At 44.4% G+C, this 16,841-nt stretch overlaps 1 protein-coding gene across 2 annotated transcripts in view; it reads right to left on the bottom strand.

Annotated features, from left to right (window-relative positions):
* KCNMB3 (potassium calcium-activated channel subfamily M regulatory beta subunit 3) overlaps positions 1–16,841 on the bottom strand; it is a 94,733-nt gene that overhangs the window by 12,724 nt on the left and 65,168 nt on the right. Inside the window, exon 2 of one of the 2 annotated variants that reach the window (XM_075338544.1) lies at positions 3,849–4,049. In XM_075338544.1, coding sequence (XP_075194659.1) covers positions 3,849–4,049 — 201 coding nt within the window. The remainder of the gene's footprint in view (positions 1–3,848; positions 4,050–16,841) is intronic. The other variant, XM_075338545.1, reaches the window with a different exon arrangement.

Here is a 16,841-nt window from a genome sequence, read left to right as displayed (position 1 = left end):
TATAGAAATGTGGCACTCCTTCTATAATCGCTGGTGCTTGGATAGGGTCCCACCCCAGATCAAAAAATTGAAAAAAATCCAGCACTCAAAGCATTCAACTGAAATTGTTTTATATTTTATTCATTGATCTGTGTAATTCCTGCTTTTTCCCTAGTTTTAGTTTTTTTTTTTATACATTACTAATTTTCCCTTGATCCCTTTCTTCCATAGTCTTTCCTTCCCCTTCCCTCCCCCTTCCCCTTCCCCCTTTTCCCCTCCTCCCCCCCCCTTTTCCCCTCCTCCCCCCTTCCCCCCCCCCTCCCCCCCCCCCAGCCAATCCCTACCCCCTTTCCTTTCCCTCCCCCCCCCACCCCCCTCCCCCTCTTATGTACATTCCCCTTAGCTTTTCTCTTTTCTTTTTTTCTTTTTTCCTGTTCATGAATTCATTCATTTTTTCATGAATATATTATCTGCTCCTCAGCTCATATCACTCAACAAGCAGCTAATTTTATAAACTTTACTCAAAACCTAAACATCCGAGCTGACCACTACAGGTATGTATAGAATCAGCCTGATAGCGGCAGTATAGCACTGACTTTAGCTTATATATATGAAAATCCTGGTGATTGGATCCCTTTAATCACTTGCCACAACTAGAGTCATAGTCACATTAAAGCCCACATTAAGCGTTCAAATAATGGCAGGCCTAAAGTGAACCCCTCACCTCAGAAAGTGCTGTTACCTGTGAAAATAGAGGTAATCTGCAGGTAAATAGTGTTACAATACTGTACGGCCACCTTATTGAAAGTGCAGCTACCAGGAGATAATCAAGTTTTTGCTTCCCAGGAGCCACAGGTTTCAGTCATGGGGGTGTGCACAGAGAAATTACAGTTAGCGCTTACATCACCGCTTACTAGAGGGTGCCCAAGCACTTGGACTGACAGCCGGCTATACAGCACATCCATGCTCAGCGAGCTATCAGTCAAAGTCCCGGGGCATGCTTGCAGCCGCCACTCACTTTATAAAGAGTGGTGCTGTTAGCGGTAACTGTAATTGCTTTGTGCATGTACCCATGACTGAAAGCAAGCAGCTCCCTGGAGGAAATGAGTTAATTTTTCTTGGTAGCCAAACTTACAATAAGGTGACTGCACATTGTAAAGCATTGTAAGGCTATTTACCTGCAAATTAACCCTATATTTGCAGGTAAATAGCAAGGTGGAAATATTTTGTAGAACAGCACTCAGTTTAAGTCAGGAAGCAGAATAAAACTATTTACTGCCTATTTATGTGTAAAAGATGGAGAATGCCGCAAAATACATCAGAAAGAACAATATCAGCCCATTAACTGTCATCTTTCTCCAAGTACAGACATTAGTGACCCTAGAGGGGGAAATCAGGAACTTTTTTCATGTTATCACCCTCTCTCCCCATGAGTACATGAGCTCTGTGACATTCAGATTGTCTATTTTTCTGCTAAATGAATGATAAGATGCACAGTTGTGCACAGTCCCCCGCTGTGCCTAATGAGGCCAATTATCATCTTTATGACTGATGTGTTCTGGTTTTTACTGACATCTGGATCAACGAGATTTATAGTCTATTGCGTTCTGCTGCATATTTGATCATATGTACATCTAAGCATAGGCATTATTTTATACTTTTATTTTACTTTTGTGCAGCTTAGTCTCTGCTTGGGATACAGAGGGTTAGTAGGTTAGCCACAATCCTGACTTTTTAGGATTTCTTTTTTTCTAGTGTCCATTTCTTTTATGGACCTTAGATCCTGATATCAGAAAAACCCAGAAATCTGATATTCTAATCTGTTTTTGAGGATTAGACTCAGATATTATAGTCAATAGGAGTGAGAAAAAAATGAAATATACACAAAAAAACGTCCATGTGCTGCTTGTTTCATAGACTTGTCACAAATCATGGACTTTGGACCTTTTTTTTTTCAGGAACAAAACTGAACATGGTAAAGGCTTAGGAAGACATAAGTAGTGTATAGTAGGGAATGTAACTACAGGATCAGATCAAAAAGGGTTTCTTTGTTCTCTATTACCATGAAAAAGCATAGCTTTGCATGGAAGCATTATATACAAACTAATAGTAAATTCTTAATTAAATCTATCTTCAAACTTGCTTTTTTTTCTTCTCATTTTAAGACCACTGGCTGTGAATGGGACACAGTCTGTCATATGGTGAAATAATAACTTTTTTTTAAGGCTAAACGAATATCAGTAACTTCTAATGCTTTCCCTTCCTGTCACTGGTGTGTCACGGTTGATAGACAACCCTGTGGTGTCCGGCTGTAGAAGGTCGCTGCTTTTCGCTGCACAAACTGTTCCTTGATTTTCATTCTTTCTTTTTTATATGAATGGAGTTCTATGTATATTTTCTATTAAGGTTAAAGGTACCGTCACACATAACGAGATCGCTAGCGAGATCGCAGCTGAGTCACGGTTTCTGTGACGCAGTAGCGATCCCGTTAGCGATCTTGTTCTGTGTGACACCTACCAGCGATCAGGCCCCTGCTGTGAGATCTCTAGTCGTTGCAGAATGGTCCAGGCCATTTTCCTCAAAGGCGATGTCCTGCTGGGCAGGACACATCACTGTGTGTGACATTGTGTGACAGGGTCACAGTGACTGCTGAGATCGTTATACAGGTCGCTACTGCGACCTCTATTGTTCCTGCATCGTTGGTAAGATCTGACTGTGTGACATCTCTTCTGCGACCTCCCAGCGACTTACCTGCGATCCCTATCAGGTCACATCGTTTTCGGGATCGCTGGTAAGTCGTTGTGTGTGACTGGGCCTTAACTCTTTGCCTTTAGGACCATGCGGACATCTTGATCTTTTCAGCTGCAAATCCTTATCCCCACTTCCTGTGTCTTTATATACTTGCATTTCCCCTTGGCTTGTTGCCCGAGATAGAATTTTACTCCTAAACTGTCCAGATTACAAGCAGTTGGCTTGTAATCTCCTGGAAAAACATTGTTGCATGTTGCTGTTTCTCTCCCAAAGTCATCTTGGAGATAAGTTGTCTATTTGCATTCCTCTGTTGGTTTTTTCTGTGTGCTCTTTAGGATCTAGTGGGATTGACTAGTGCTCATCCTGTCCGGTCATTACCTAGGGACCAGTTCAGGGTCAGCCAGGGCCTAGGTATCCTGTTCAGCAGATAGGTGCGTAACCTATCTAGGGACGTCAGGGGAGCCGAGGGCCAGCAGTAGGTTTTACCAGGGGTTACCACCTTCCCTTTCCCTAGAGGCAGGATTTCACCTTCCCCCTTTTGCTGTTCGTCTGGTATTCCCCCATACCAAGCGTGACACTTCCTCGCTGCTGTTTTGTAGTGTGGCGTCATAAATCTTGCATCATACACAAGTTTTTCAACATTTTGGATTCCAAGGCCTGGTTCAGAAAGGTCCTCTGTGGGTAGTTCCTTTCCTCAAACTAGACATAACTGAGTGGTCCACCTGTCCAACATCCAAAGAAGGACAAATCAACGTTGCATGCAGCATTTCGCTATCCAGCTGAGGGACCAGACACAAGCCTGACTAGACATAAACCTATGGGATCTGTTTTGTGATTAATTTTCTTTTGCCATGTTGGTTTTATGCTGGGGAGAGAAAAGCAACGAGAGAACATATGTGAACAAGCCCTATGGGGTGGTCTGTCCATGACGTTCCTATGGTTTTCTGTACTGAAAGCAATTACTTCATTATCATTTTATGTGTATCTAAATTTTCTGTAATTGTTTTGTGCTTCTGAAGCTCCTGCGTCTATCAAATGGTTCCAGCTAAAAGTCAACTAGTAAACACAAGCAACCTGCTGTTTCCATTACTTCACTACATTGTTTGGAAGTTACTCACCTGAGCATGAATGGTTTCAAAATTGCGATCCCCAGCAAGAAGAACATGAGGACAGAGAGCCCCATCATAGTGAACCCCAACAGCATTGCCCTGTCTTCTCCAGCATTGGATACCTGTTTCTTCACTTTATCTGCAGCTCTCACCCCATCGGTGCTGCTCTCTTTTCTTTTTGCCTTGCCGGGTACAGGAGAAAAGGCTTCCCTTAAAACAGTAAAAATTCTTGTTATCATGTGCACATTTCATTTTTTTTTGTTAAAAATATTTCTGTTTCTCTACAAACATGGAAAAGTAAAAGTATTTCATACAGTGATAAGCTTCTTAATATTAGGACTTTGTTGTCCTAACCTAAAATGAATTTCTCCGGGAGGAAGCTGCCCGCAGAGTACTAATAACTGCATCTCCTCTGCAAGAAGCCATTGCCACTCCGCAGGGGGTGCGTGAGAAGCAGCACAGGGACAAATGCTTAATTGGTTGAATCCAACAGACTGGAGAATGAAATATAGTCCGAGTTTCATCCAGATGATTCGGATGATATTTCTAGGATATTTCTAGAACTATCTAGGTTGCAGACAGTGGTCTGGGCCTAGAGGAATTGTGATTGTGGCGAGGTGCTCGGACCTGTCGAGGAGGACAGCTGGCAGCCTAGCACCATCACTGGTCTGGAACCGTTGGCACAACGGGGTACACGGACCCTATGTCGGGGAATAGCTTCAGGTAACCCGACAATTCACCTGAGGAGAACGGAGCCTTTATGATCTGTTCCCACCCACTCCAGAATCGGAGCATTAGCGCAACGAGGGGGATAGGACTTTCCAATCCAAAACGGTCCAGAAAATCCCAAGCGTGAGCCCTGAGAGCAAGCTCCCATACTTAGCCATAGTAGGGAGCGGGGCCCGGCTAGTTCCATGCTACCGGGCCATCAAGTTGAAGTCAAACTAAGTGCCAGGAGACAGACAGACACACACAACTCTGCTGCATACATACAGATAGACACACACAACTCTGCTGCATACACATAGACACACACACGGCTCTTGGGGGCCCACACACGCAGCTCCGGGGGGCCCACACAGGCGGCTCCGGGGTGGCTGGGAAATAACATACAGGTTGAGTGGGGGGGAGGGGTGTAGCACAAACCACTTGGTCATGAAGGAGAGGGGGCCCACACAGCACCAGAGGGAAGTGCTGTGCTGGGGGTCGCTGTCTGGCACTGCCATCTCCTTCATCTGTGGGACTGAGCGACGCCGCGCGGCTGAGGATGTCAGTGCTGGGGACTGCATGGCTGGAAGCAGGTGACTATTCGTGTGTGTGTGTGTGTGTGTGTGTGTGTGTATGTGTGTGTTCAGTGTATACATGCGGGGGGTGGAGCTGAGTGGGGTAATGTGTGCGGGGGCGGAGGCGAGACGTGGGTATGTGTCGGCTGGGTTGCCGGTTTGGGCTCCCGGAGGTGCAGCACTCACCAGGAAGTCGGGGCTCCTTGTGGTTGCGGGGAAAAGTGTCAGGCATCGTCCTGTTGGCCCGTAGTTCGGGCTGTTCAGTTAGCTGAGCCGTTGGTCACAGGCTCTTTAGCGCAAGCGGTGTGGCGACGGTTTCACTGTAATGACGTCATTTTGGAGCAAGACAGACAGACAGAATAAGGCAATTATATATATAGATATATATATATATATATATATATATATATATATCTATATATACAGTGCCTACAAGTAGTATTCAACCCCCTGCAGATTTAGCAGGTTTACACAATCGGAATTAACTTGGCATTGTGACATTTGGACTGTAGATCAGCCTGGAAGTGTGAAATGCACTGCAGCAAAAAAGAATGTTATTTCTTTTTTTATTTTTATTTTTTAAATTGTGAAAAGTTTATTCAGAGGGTCATTTATTATTCAACCCCTCAAACCACAAGAATTCTGTTTGGTTCCCCTAAAGTATTAAGAAGTATTTCAGGCACAAAGAACAATGAGCTTCACATGTTTGGATTAATTATCTCTTTTTCCAGCCTTTTCTGACTAATTAAGACCCTCCCCAAACTTGTGAACAGCACTCATACTTGGTCAACATGGGAAAGACAAAGGAGCATTCCAAGGCCATCAGAGACAAGATTGTGGAGGGTCACAAGGCTGGCAAGGGGTACAAAACCCTTTCCAAGGAGTTGGGCCTACCTGTCTCCACTGTTGGGAGCATCATCCAGAAGTGGAAGGCTTATAGAACTACTGTTAGCCTTCCACGGCCTGGACAGCCTTTGAAAGTTTCCACCCGTGCCGAGGCCAGGCTTGTCCAAAGAGTCAAGGCTAACCCAAGGACAACAAGGAAGGAGCTCCGGGAAGATCTCATGGCAGTGGGGACATTGGTTTCAGTCAATACCATAAGTAACGTACTCCACCGCAATGGTCTCCGTTCCAGACGAGCCCGTAAGGTACCTTTACTTTCAAAGCGTCATGTCAAGGCTCGTCTACAGTTTGCTCATGATCACTTGTAGGACTCTGAGACAGACTGGTTCAAGGTTCTCTGGTCTGATGAGACCAAGATCGAGATCTTTGGTGCCAACCACACACGTGACGTTTGGAGACTGGATGGCACTGCATACAACCCCAAGAATACCATCCCTACAGTCAAGCATGGTGGTGGCAGCATCATGCTGTGGGGCTGTTTCTCAGCCAAGGGGCCTGGCCATCTGGTCCGCATCCATGGGAAGATGGATAGCACGGCCTACCTGGAGATTTTGGCCAAGAACCTCCGCTCCTCCATCAAGGATCTTAAGATGTGTCGTCATTTCATCTTCCAACAAGACAACGACCCAAAGCACACAGCCAAGAAAACCAAGGCCTGGTTCAAGAGGGAAAAAATCAAGGTGTTGCAGTGGCCTAGTCAGTCTCCTGACCTTAACCCAATTGAAAACTTGTGGAAGGAGCTCAAGATTAAAGTCCACATGAGACACCCAAAGAACCTAGATAACTTGGAGAAGATCTGCATGGAGGAGTGGGCCAAGATAACTCCAGAGACCTGTGCCGGCCTGATCAGGTCTTATAAAAGACGATTATTAGCTGTAATTGCAAACAAGGGTTATTCCACAAAATATTAAACCTAGGGGTTGAATAATAATTGACCCACACTTTTATGTTGAAAATTTATTAAAATTTAACTGAGCAACATAACTTGTTGGTTTGTAAGATTTATGCATTTGTTAATAAATCCTGCTCTTGTTTGAAGTTTGCAGGCTCTAACTTATTTGCATCTTATCAAACCTGCTAAATCTGCAGGGGGTTGAATACTACTTGTAGGCACTGTATATATATCTATTTATATCTATCTATATATATAGATAGATAGATAGAGATATATATATATATATATATATATAATCTCAGCGGACAAAATTGATGCAGCTTTTCATAATCAGCCTCAAAAAGTACCGTATATTTTACAAATGTATTGATATTATCAAGCATTTAAATAAATGGCTGAATCAGAGGAATATACCCCTGTGCAGATCATATAGGAAGTGGAGTTTTAGGCTACACACATTGCGTCATGTCCATGCTGCAAATTCTGCAGCGATTTGGCAGTGCATGTGCGCTTCAAATCGCTGCAGAAACACTGCGTAATGGATGCAGTGTGGCTACAGAATAGATGCCAAATTCATGCACTCGCGATACTGCCTCTCCCATAGACAGAGTGGGAGCAGCATCCAAAGCGCACGGAATAAGTGACATGCTGCATTTTTGAACGCACGGATTTTTGTCAAATTTTTGACTCTGAAAACGCTGTGTTCAAAAAAGCATCATGCGTACAGATTATGCACAATCTTCATAGATTGTGCAGGGGATTCAGGACGCATGCATTTACGCTGCAGTGCTAAACCCAGCGTAAATGCATGAAATTACGCTACGTGCGCACATAGCCTACAGTTACGTTTGTTCCTTACTACCTAATATCCACTTTGGGTAGTCAAGCAAGCCCTACATATACAGAACAGTGGGTCAATCTGCTAAAAAGATACAGTGCTGCCAATGTCTATTCTTAAGGCCGATTTACACGCAATGACATCGCTATTGAGATGTCGTTGGGGGTACGGAATTCGTGACGCACATCCGGCCTCATCAGTTACGTCATTGCAAGTGAAACGCACGAACGACAGCTAACGATGAAAAATACTCACCATATCGTTGATCGTTGTCCGGTTGCTCTAATCCCGATTATCGTTGCTGTTGCAGGACGTAGGTTGTTCGTCGTTCCTGCGGCAGCACACATCGCTATGTGTGACACCGCAGGAACGAGGAACATCACCGTCCCTGCGGCCGCCCGCAATGAGGAAGGAAGAAGGTGGGCGGGATGTTCGGCCCGCTCATCTCCGCCCCTCTGCTTCTATTGTGCGGCTGCTTAATGACGCCGCTGTGATGCCGCACGGACCGCCCCCTTAGAAAGGAGGCGGTTCGCCGGCCACAGCAACGTCGTTAGGATGTAAGTACGTGTGACGGGTGTAAGCGATGTTGTGCGCCATGGGCAGCGATTTGCCTGTGACGCACAACCGACGGGGGTGGGTACGTTCACCAGCAACATTGCTAGCGATGTCGCTGTGTGTAAAGTGGCCTTTAGAAGTATCTACTGCAAGTTCAAACCCCAAGAATACCAAAGATAAAATAAAATTGCTCTGGTTTTCACCATCATGACCAGGCCAGTTTTTTCAATTCTGACCAGTGTCACTTTATGAGGTAATAACTCAGGAACGCTTCAACGGATCCCAGTGATTCTGAGACTGTAGTTAAAGGACACATTTTACTTAATGATAGCGAGATATTGAGGATGATATTTATTGTATTTATTTGTGAAAATATCAATAATGTTGAAAATTTTGCAATTTTCAAACATTGAATTTTTATGCCCTATAAGACGGCGACTGGCTACATTGTGAATGGCTGATCTGTATCACAGAGGTGGTTGTCTTCTGGGATATAAAGCTGGAGGTTTATCTGGGACCAATTGCACCACAAGATGGGCTTAAGGCATTCAGGGCCAGGGTTACAAATAGCTAGAGTTAGGGGCATGTCTGGCTATCCATATACCCTCCGCCCATGGGTAAGTCTTTTGTGTTAAGATTGAGACTGTTTGTTTGGCACATGGTCATTCTGTCAGGAAAAGCCTCTGAGAGAGGTGCTGTGGGCTGACAGGAGTCAGTGTGTATGGAGACTGCCAAACCTCCTGAAGGTAATGGATTGTAGAATCGTGTATGAATACTGACCAGGGTCAGTGGAATTTATGTGTGCGATCCCACAGTTAAAGGAACTGTCTTAGTGTGACGCCCTGGCCGGGCCAGTTAGTCACAAATAGGCACCTGCACTACACCGTTCCCTCACAAGTGACATCAGCCAACCTTCAAAACCTTAGTCACCCCCCTCAGGGCTAGATGGATACACCAGGGGGCGGAACCAGGTGGTTGGAAGACGCCCACCAAGGAGTCTGGACAGCCCGGGTCGGGAAAGTAGTAGAGATCTGTTTAGAGTTCAAGTTGGAGAGGAGTGAGGGCTGGAGCTGTGTGCAGCTCCAGCAGAGGCGAATACCCCAAATTGAACGACGCCAGGGTAGTAGCCTTGGTGCCATTGGCTAGAAGGCAGACGGCGGTCTCCATCTGCAGGAGCTGGGAAAACGGCTCGGTGGAACCGAGGTGGACCAGGACAGGGTAGTGGCCCACCGGTAGCGACCCGGGGAACCGACTCGGAAACCGGAGCACACAGGGGGGGTACTGGGACCCTGAAGCCAAGTCCAAAGCTACTGGAACTGGTTAATTCACCGATTCAGGCCAGGACTAGAGGTCCTGTCCCACCCAAAGTCCAGATAGAAGACAACAGCCCACTGAGGGGGATAGAAGGCCACTGCCAGGGCTCAGAGATCCCACTGGCCAGCGTCTGCGGGCAAGGGCTCCTTAGGCCACATCCAGCCGGGAGTGGAAAAGTGCAGGAGAAAGATAGAGACCACCAGCCGGGTGGGGTACCAGAACGCAGCCGGCTGCGGGCACCGACCACCATCACCTTGGTTTACCAGAAACTCGTGTGTTTCCTTCAATAATGAGTACACCAGCACCCTGCGGTCGCCCATCTCCCTGCACCAAAATTCCTCAACGGGTCCCGGGGCCGCCATCCCTGCCCACGGAGGGGTTAACAACTTGCTGCACAACATCTCCCCCGGGTGCCCCGTCACAGCAGCAGTGGTGTCCAACCTCACCACATACCGTGGGTGGCGTCACGAACTTAATACGGCTCAGCCCATATATACGTCCTACATCCACCATTACAACCCCCCCCTTTTTTTGATCGAAGTGACCGCGAGACCCCCGGGTCCGGAGACCCTCGAGCCACCCACAGAAGGTCCGGATCCGAGCAGCTCGGCTGCTGCGAGCGGGGCAGCACATTAGCTTGCTGCTTTCTATCAGAAGGAAGGCTGATGTTATGCTTTATGATATGTTAAATAAACCTGCTGGACATTTTAAAAGAAAGTGTTCCTGTGTCTTCCTCACTGAAGCATGCAAAGTGAGTGACCCCCCTCATCACAGATCAGTGAGTGAACTGCCGCAGCACTTAATCCAGAGAGTTTGCAGTCTCCAATTCAAAAGCCTCTAAGTGCCAGAACAGCAGAAACCCCATCAATCCTGTAACTTCAGTCACATTAGAGCAGGGGTCTCAAACTCAGCTGGGTGTATGGGCCGCACAGAGGAAAAAAAATATTTGGGGGCCGCATTCTTTGCAGGACAAAGTGACATTTTTATTAGTACCATTTTATTATTTTTTTTTACACACCTTTGGATCACTGGTTTTGAACATTTTTCACTTTATTATTATAACAAACCTGCACGTTCTTTGTTTAAACATAAAACAAAAAAAACAAAACAAACATTTTTGATGGTAAAAAAAATGTCATGCCTTATTTTGAATTTTATTTTATTTTTTTAGCCCTTTCTTGTAACTAATACTGTTACAATTAGCACCATATAGTAATTTTGGCCAACATCTTTTAATAATGTTCCCCATCTTGTTGTAATGTGACCATCCTTGTCCCCTTGTAGTATTGTGCGCCATCCTACTCCCCATCCTACAGTAATGTGCCCATCATTGTTCCCATCCTGTAGTAATGTCCCCGGCCTTATCCCCATCCTATAGTAATGTCCCCATCCTAGAGTAATGTCCCCAGCCATGTCCCCATCCTGTAGTAATGTGTCCATCCTTGTCCCCATCCTATAGTAATGTGCCCATCCTGTAGTAATGTTTCCATTCTAGTCCCCATCTTATAGTAGTGTTCCCCATCCTTGTCCCCTTTTAGTAATGTCCCTATCCTGTAGTACTGTGCCCATCCTATAGTAATGTCCCCATCCTATAGTAATGTGCCCCTTTTTGTCCCCATCCTGTAGTAATGTCCCCATCCTATAGTAATGTCCCCATTCTATAGTAAAGAGCTTATCCTATAGTAATGTCCCCCTCCTATAGTAATGTGCCCACCTTGTTCCCATCCTGTATTAATGCCCCCATCCTATAGTAATGTGCCCACCTTGTCCCCATCCTATAGTAATGCCCCCATCCTATAGTAATGTGCCCACCTTGTCCCTATCCTATAGTAATGTCCCCAGCCTTATCCCTATCCTATAGTAATGTTCCCCATCCTTATCTCCTTGTAGTAATGTCCCTATCCTGTAGTACTGTGCCCATCCTAGTCCCCATCCTATAGCAATGTCCCAATCCTATAGTAATGTGCCCATCTTTGTCACTATCTTGTAATAATGTGCCCATCCTTGTCCCCATCATGTAGTAATGTGCTCATCCTTGTCTCCATCCTGTAGTAATGTCCCCATCCTATAATGTGCCCACCTTGTCCCCATCCTATAGTAATGTCACCATACTATAGCAATGTGCTCTCCTTGTCCCCATCCTATAGTAATGTGTCGACTTTGTCCCCATCCTATAGTAATGTCACCATCCTATATTAATGTGCCAACCTTGTCCCTATCCTATAGTAATGTCCCCAGCCTTGTCCCCATCCTATAGTAATGTACCCACTTTGTCCCCATCCTATAGTAATGTGCCAACCTTGTCCCTATCCTATGGTAATGTCCCCAGCCTTGTCCCCATCCTATAGTAATGTGCCCACCTTGTCTCCATCCTATAGTAATGTCCCCATCCTGTATTAATGTCCCCAGTTTTGTCTCAATCCTTTAGTAATGTCCCCATCCTATATTAATGTCCCCAACCTTGTCCCAATCCCATAGTAATGTGCCCAGCCTTATCCCCATCCTATAATAATGTGCCCACCTTGTCCCCATCCTATAGTAATGTCCCCATCCTATATTAATGTCCCCAGCCTTGCCCCCATCCTATAGTAATGTGCCCACCTTGTTTCCATCCTATAGTAATGTCCCCTGCCTTATCCCCATTCTATAGTAAAATGTCCACCTTGTCCCCAACCTATAGTAATATAGTAATGTGTCTAATCATATAGTAATGTGCCCATCCCGTAGTAATGTGTCCCATCATTGTCCCCTTTTACTAATCTGCCCATGCAGGTTCTCTTCTTGTATTAATGTGACCTTTCTTGGTCCTCTGCTTGTAGTTATGTGCCATACTGGTCCCTTAATGTGCCGTTCTTCACATAAAACAAAAAAACAAACATTCTTCTCACCTGTGCCCCTTTCCCTCGGCTGCCTCATCTCTGCTTCTTGCTGCCTGCAGACCCATGCCCCCGTTGACTATCGCGGCCGGTGCAGGGGCCGCAGCCACTGTCAGCGCTTTATGTCAGATGATAGTTTTGCCGACGCTGCACGCGCAGAGTCGAGCTCTCTGTGCACAACGTTTCCAATGCAGCCGTAGCCGTCCGCCAATCAGAGGTAAGCAGCTGAGGTCACGCAGTTTCCATTGGAGGAATAATTGTGGATAGAGAGCTTGACTCTGAGGGCGCAGTGTCGGCAAAACTTTCATCTGACATAAAGCGCAGACAGTGGCTGCTGCCTGCCCCTGCACCGGCCACGATAGTCAACAGGGGCACGGCCCTGGGGGCCGCACGAAGCAGACTGAGGGGCCGTATGCGGCCCGCGGGCCACATGTTTGAGACCTCTGCATTAGAGGCTTCATGTCATGCTGTTGGAGTGTTTAAATCTCTAATGTGTTCAGTGATCCTGTAAAACTTTCCACTGTTCAGAGACTTGTGGATAAGGAAAGTATAATCTCAACTGCAAATGTTAATGATGATGTTAATATTATTATCCCCAAAGAACTGCCGTGTTCACCCATAAATAAGATGTACCCCGAAATAAGCCCTGGCAGGATTTTTCTAGCTTTTTGGAGTATGATTAAAACATAAGCTTTACTCCATAAATAAGTCCTAGTTGCAGTTCATCATACTAATAGTATTCTTACATCAGGTTTGGGCAGCCCTTTCAGGATATGTCCCTTTTATTGCTGTACTTTGCCTCGTTGTGTTGCTGTAAGTGCCCGGAACATGTACCAGCTAAATGTATGTTATTACAAAATCAATATTCACCCCTTTCCCTGCCCACCCCTCTATGCCTGCATCAGTGATTGGGTGCAGTCAGACTGCTGTATTACTTGCGGGAAAAGACAGTGAAACTGCTATATACACTGCAGGGAGAGAGGTAGCTTACTCGTCCAAGGATCACATCACAATCCTCGGACTGGCTGCCGGCTCTCCTGATCCCAGCATGGCAACATGTATTTCTATGCAGCCTTCACTCTCAGTCCAGGAGGGTACATGGCCAGTCCGAGAATTGTGATGCTATCCGCGGGAGAGTAATACAGCAGTCTGACTACACCCAATCACTGAATTCGGCACAGGGGGGGTAGGCAGAAAAAGGGGTGAGTTTTCCTTTTGCATTAACAGGCTAGTAATACATAAGTCTGACTGTACTCAATCACTGACGTGGGGGAAGGGGTGAATATTCATTCTACATTAACATACATTTAATTTGACTAAATTTTCTGGGGTTTAGAGTAACACATCGGGGCAAAATACAGCAATACAAAATATCAGACATCCACTGAAAATAAGCCCTATTTTTGGAGCCAAAAATAATATAAGACCCAGTCTTATTTTTGAGGAAACATGGTAGGGTTAGCTTCAAGCAATACGGCGGATTGTTAATACGTCTCATGGAAACAGCTCGGACCACAGCTGGTAAATGCTGTTCAAAACACAAACACTAATGAAAGTAATTGAGAAATGCAATTATTGAGCTCACTCTTGCACAACATTGTTTCTCTGTATATCAGAGGTACACATTAAGGTGTTAAATGTGGTATCATGTAAACAAAATGTGAGGAGATTGTCGAATAGCTGGTGGTATCAACCATATCATAGAATTTTGTCAGAGCTGTCTCATAAACAAGCTAATGGGATACCAAGGGTGTTTCAAAAAAACAAAACACATATTTTACAAATATTTTTCCAGCCTGAGGTAAAGTACTCAAATACAGAGGTAGGCTGGAGTCACACTGTGCACCCGGACTGGCTGGCCGCTCTCCTGACAGGAGTGTGTCAGCTGCATAGGAATACATGAAGCTTACACGCTCCTATGAGGAGAGCTGCCGGCCGGTCCGGGCAGCGTGATGTGATCTTTGTGCAAGGTACATGTATGTGTGATTACATCCTTAAGGCCCTGTGACACACAGAGATAAATCTGCGGCAGATCTGTGGTTGCAGTGAAATTGTGGACAATCAGTGCCAGGTTTGTGGCTGTGTACAAATGGAACAATATGTCCATGATTTCACTGCAACCACAGATCTGCCAAAGATTTATCTCTGTGTGTGACGGGGCCTTTAGTGTGAATCCTCGATGCTGATATCTTTTTTTCGGAAATTACTTTTGTAAAAAATTTACAACATTAAACTATTTGAAAAAACACCATCCATTTTTTTCTTTATTTACTTTTTGGTACTAGTCTATGCTTTTAGTGTGAGCACTGTCCTGAAAGTGAGTTAAAACTTCTTTTGATGCTTTCGGAGTCCTCTGGTTCCCTTCACCAATTAGAGATTTATTTAAAAAAAAAAAAAAAAATGGAATGTAACTAGTCCGCTTCTTAATGAAGCCTTCTATGAGATAGTATATTCTACTGGAATTTTATTATGCTACTTACTATCCTGGTATAGTATCTGTAAAAATAATATATTTTCTGAAACAAATGAGAAGCTTTATAAGGTTTACCTCTTCACTACACGGTTCCAGACTAGGCCATTTTTTCCAAAGTCTGACCAGTGTCACATTGAGTTAATAACTCTGGAACACTTCAACGGATCCCAGTGATACTGAGAATGTTTTTTCGTGACATATTATACTTTATGTTAGTGGTAAATTTAGGACGATATACAGTATTTTGTATTTATTTGTGAAAACATAGGAAATTTAAAGAAATGTTTCAAAATTTTACTTTTTTTGCCCTTAGACCAGATTTACAGTGCCTTGCAAAAGTATTCGGCCCCCTTGAATTTTTCAACCTTTTCCCACATTTCAGGCTTCAAAATTTTAATGTTCTGGTGAAGAATCAACAACAAGTGGGACACAATTGTGAAGTTGAACGAAATTTCTTGCTTATTTTAAACTTTTATAAAAAATAAACTGAACTCTGGGGCGTGCAATATTATTCGGCCCCTTTAAGTTAATATTTTGTAGCACCACCTTTGGCTGCGATTACAGCAGCAAGTTTCCACAGATTTACAACAGCAGTTTCCACAGATACTCGATTGGATTTAGGTCTGGACTTTGACTTGGCCATTCTAACACCTGGATACGTTTATTTGTGAACCATTCCATTGTAGATTTTGCTTTATGTTTTGGATCATTGTATTGTTGAAAGACAGATCTCTGTCCCAGTCTCAGGTCTTTTGCAGACTCCAACAGGTTTTCTTCAAGAATGGTCCTGTATTTGGCTCCATCCATCTTCCCATCAATTTTAACCATCTTCCCTGTGCCTGCTGAAGAAAAGCAGGTCCAAACCATGATGCTACCACCATCATGTTTGACAGTGGAGATGGTGTGTTCAGGGTGATTAACTGTGTTGCTTTTACACCAAACATATCGTTTGGCATTTTGCCCAAAAATTTCGATTTTGGTTTCATCTGACCAGAGCACCTGTTTGGTGTGTCTCCCAGGTGGCTTGTGGCAAACTTTAAACAACACGTTTAATTTATATCTTTGAGAAATGACTTTCTTCTTGCTACTCTTCCATAAAGGCCAGATTTGTGCAGTGTATGACTGATTGTTGTCCTATGGACAGACTCTCCCACCTCAGCTGTAGTTCTCTGCAGTTCATCCAGAGTGATCATGGGCCTCTTGGCTGTATCTCTGATCAGTCTTCTCCTTGTTTGACATAAAACATTTTGAGGGACGTCCGGGTCTTGGTAGATTTGAAGTGGTATGATACTCCTTCAATTTCAATATGATCGCTTGCACAGTGCTTCTTGGGATGTTTAGTTTTGGAAATCTTTTTGTAACCAAATCCAGCTTTAAACTTCTCCACAACAGTATCATGGACCTGCCTGTTGTGTTCCTTGGTCCTCATGATGCTATCTGCACTTTAAACAGAACACTGAGACTATCACAGACCTGGTGCATTTATATGGAGACTTGATTACACACAGGTGGATTATATTTATCATCATCAGTCATTTAGGACAACATTAGATCATTCAGAGATCCTCAATAAACTTCTGGAGTGAGTTTGCAGCTCTGAAAGAAAAGGGGATGAATAATATTGCAAGCCCCAATTTCAGTTTATTATTTTTTACAAAAGTTTAAAATAAGCAATACATTTCGTTCAACTTCACAATTGTGTCCCACTTGTTGATTTTTCACCATAAAATGTAAATTTTTATCTTTATGTTTGAAGCCTGAAATGTGGGAAAAGGTTGAAAATTCCAAGGGGGCCGAATACTTTCACAAGGCACTGTATATCACTCAAAGCAGTTAATAAATAACATTTCCTACTTGTCTACTTT

Source organism: Anomaloglossus baeobatrachus, chromosome 3, assembly GCF_048569485.1.
Source record: "Anomaloglossus baeobatrachus isolate aAnoBae1 chromosome 3, aAnoBae1.hap1, whole genome shotgun sequence".
NCBI classification, from domain to species: domain Eukaryota; kingdom Metazoa; phylum Chordata; class Amphibia; order Anura; family Aromobatidae; genus Anomaloglossus; species Anomaloglossus baeobatrachus.
This window is presented reverse-complemented; position numbering and strand designations above follow the sequence as displayed.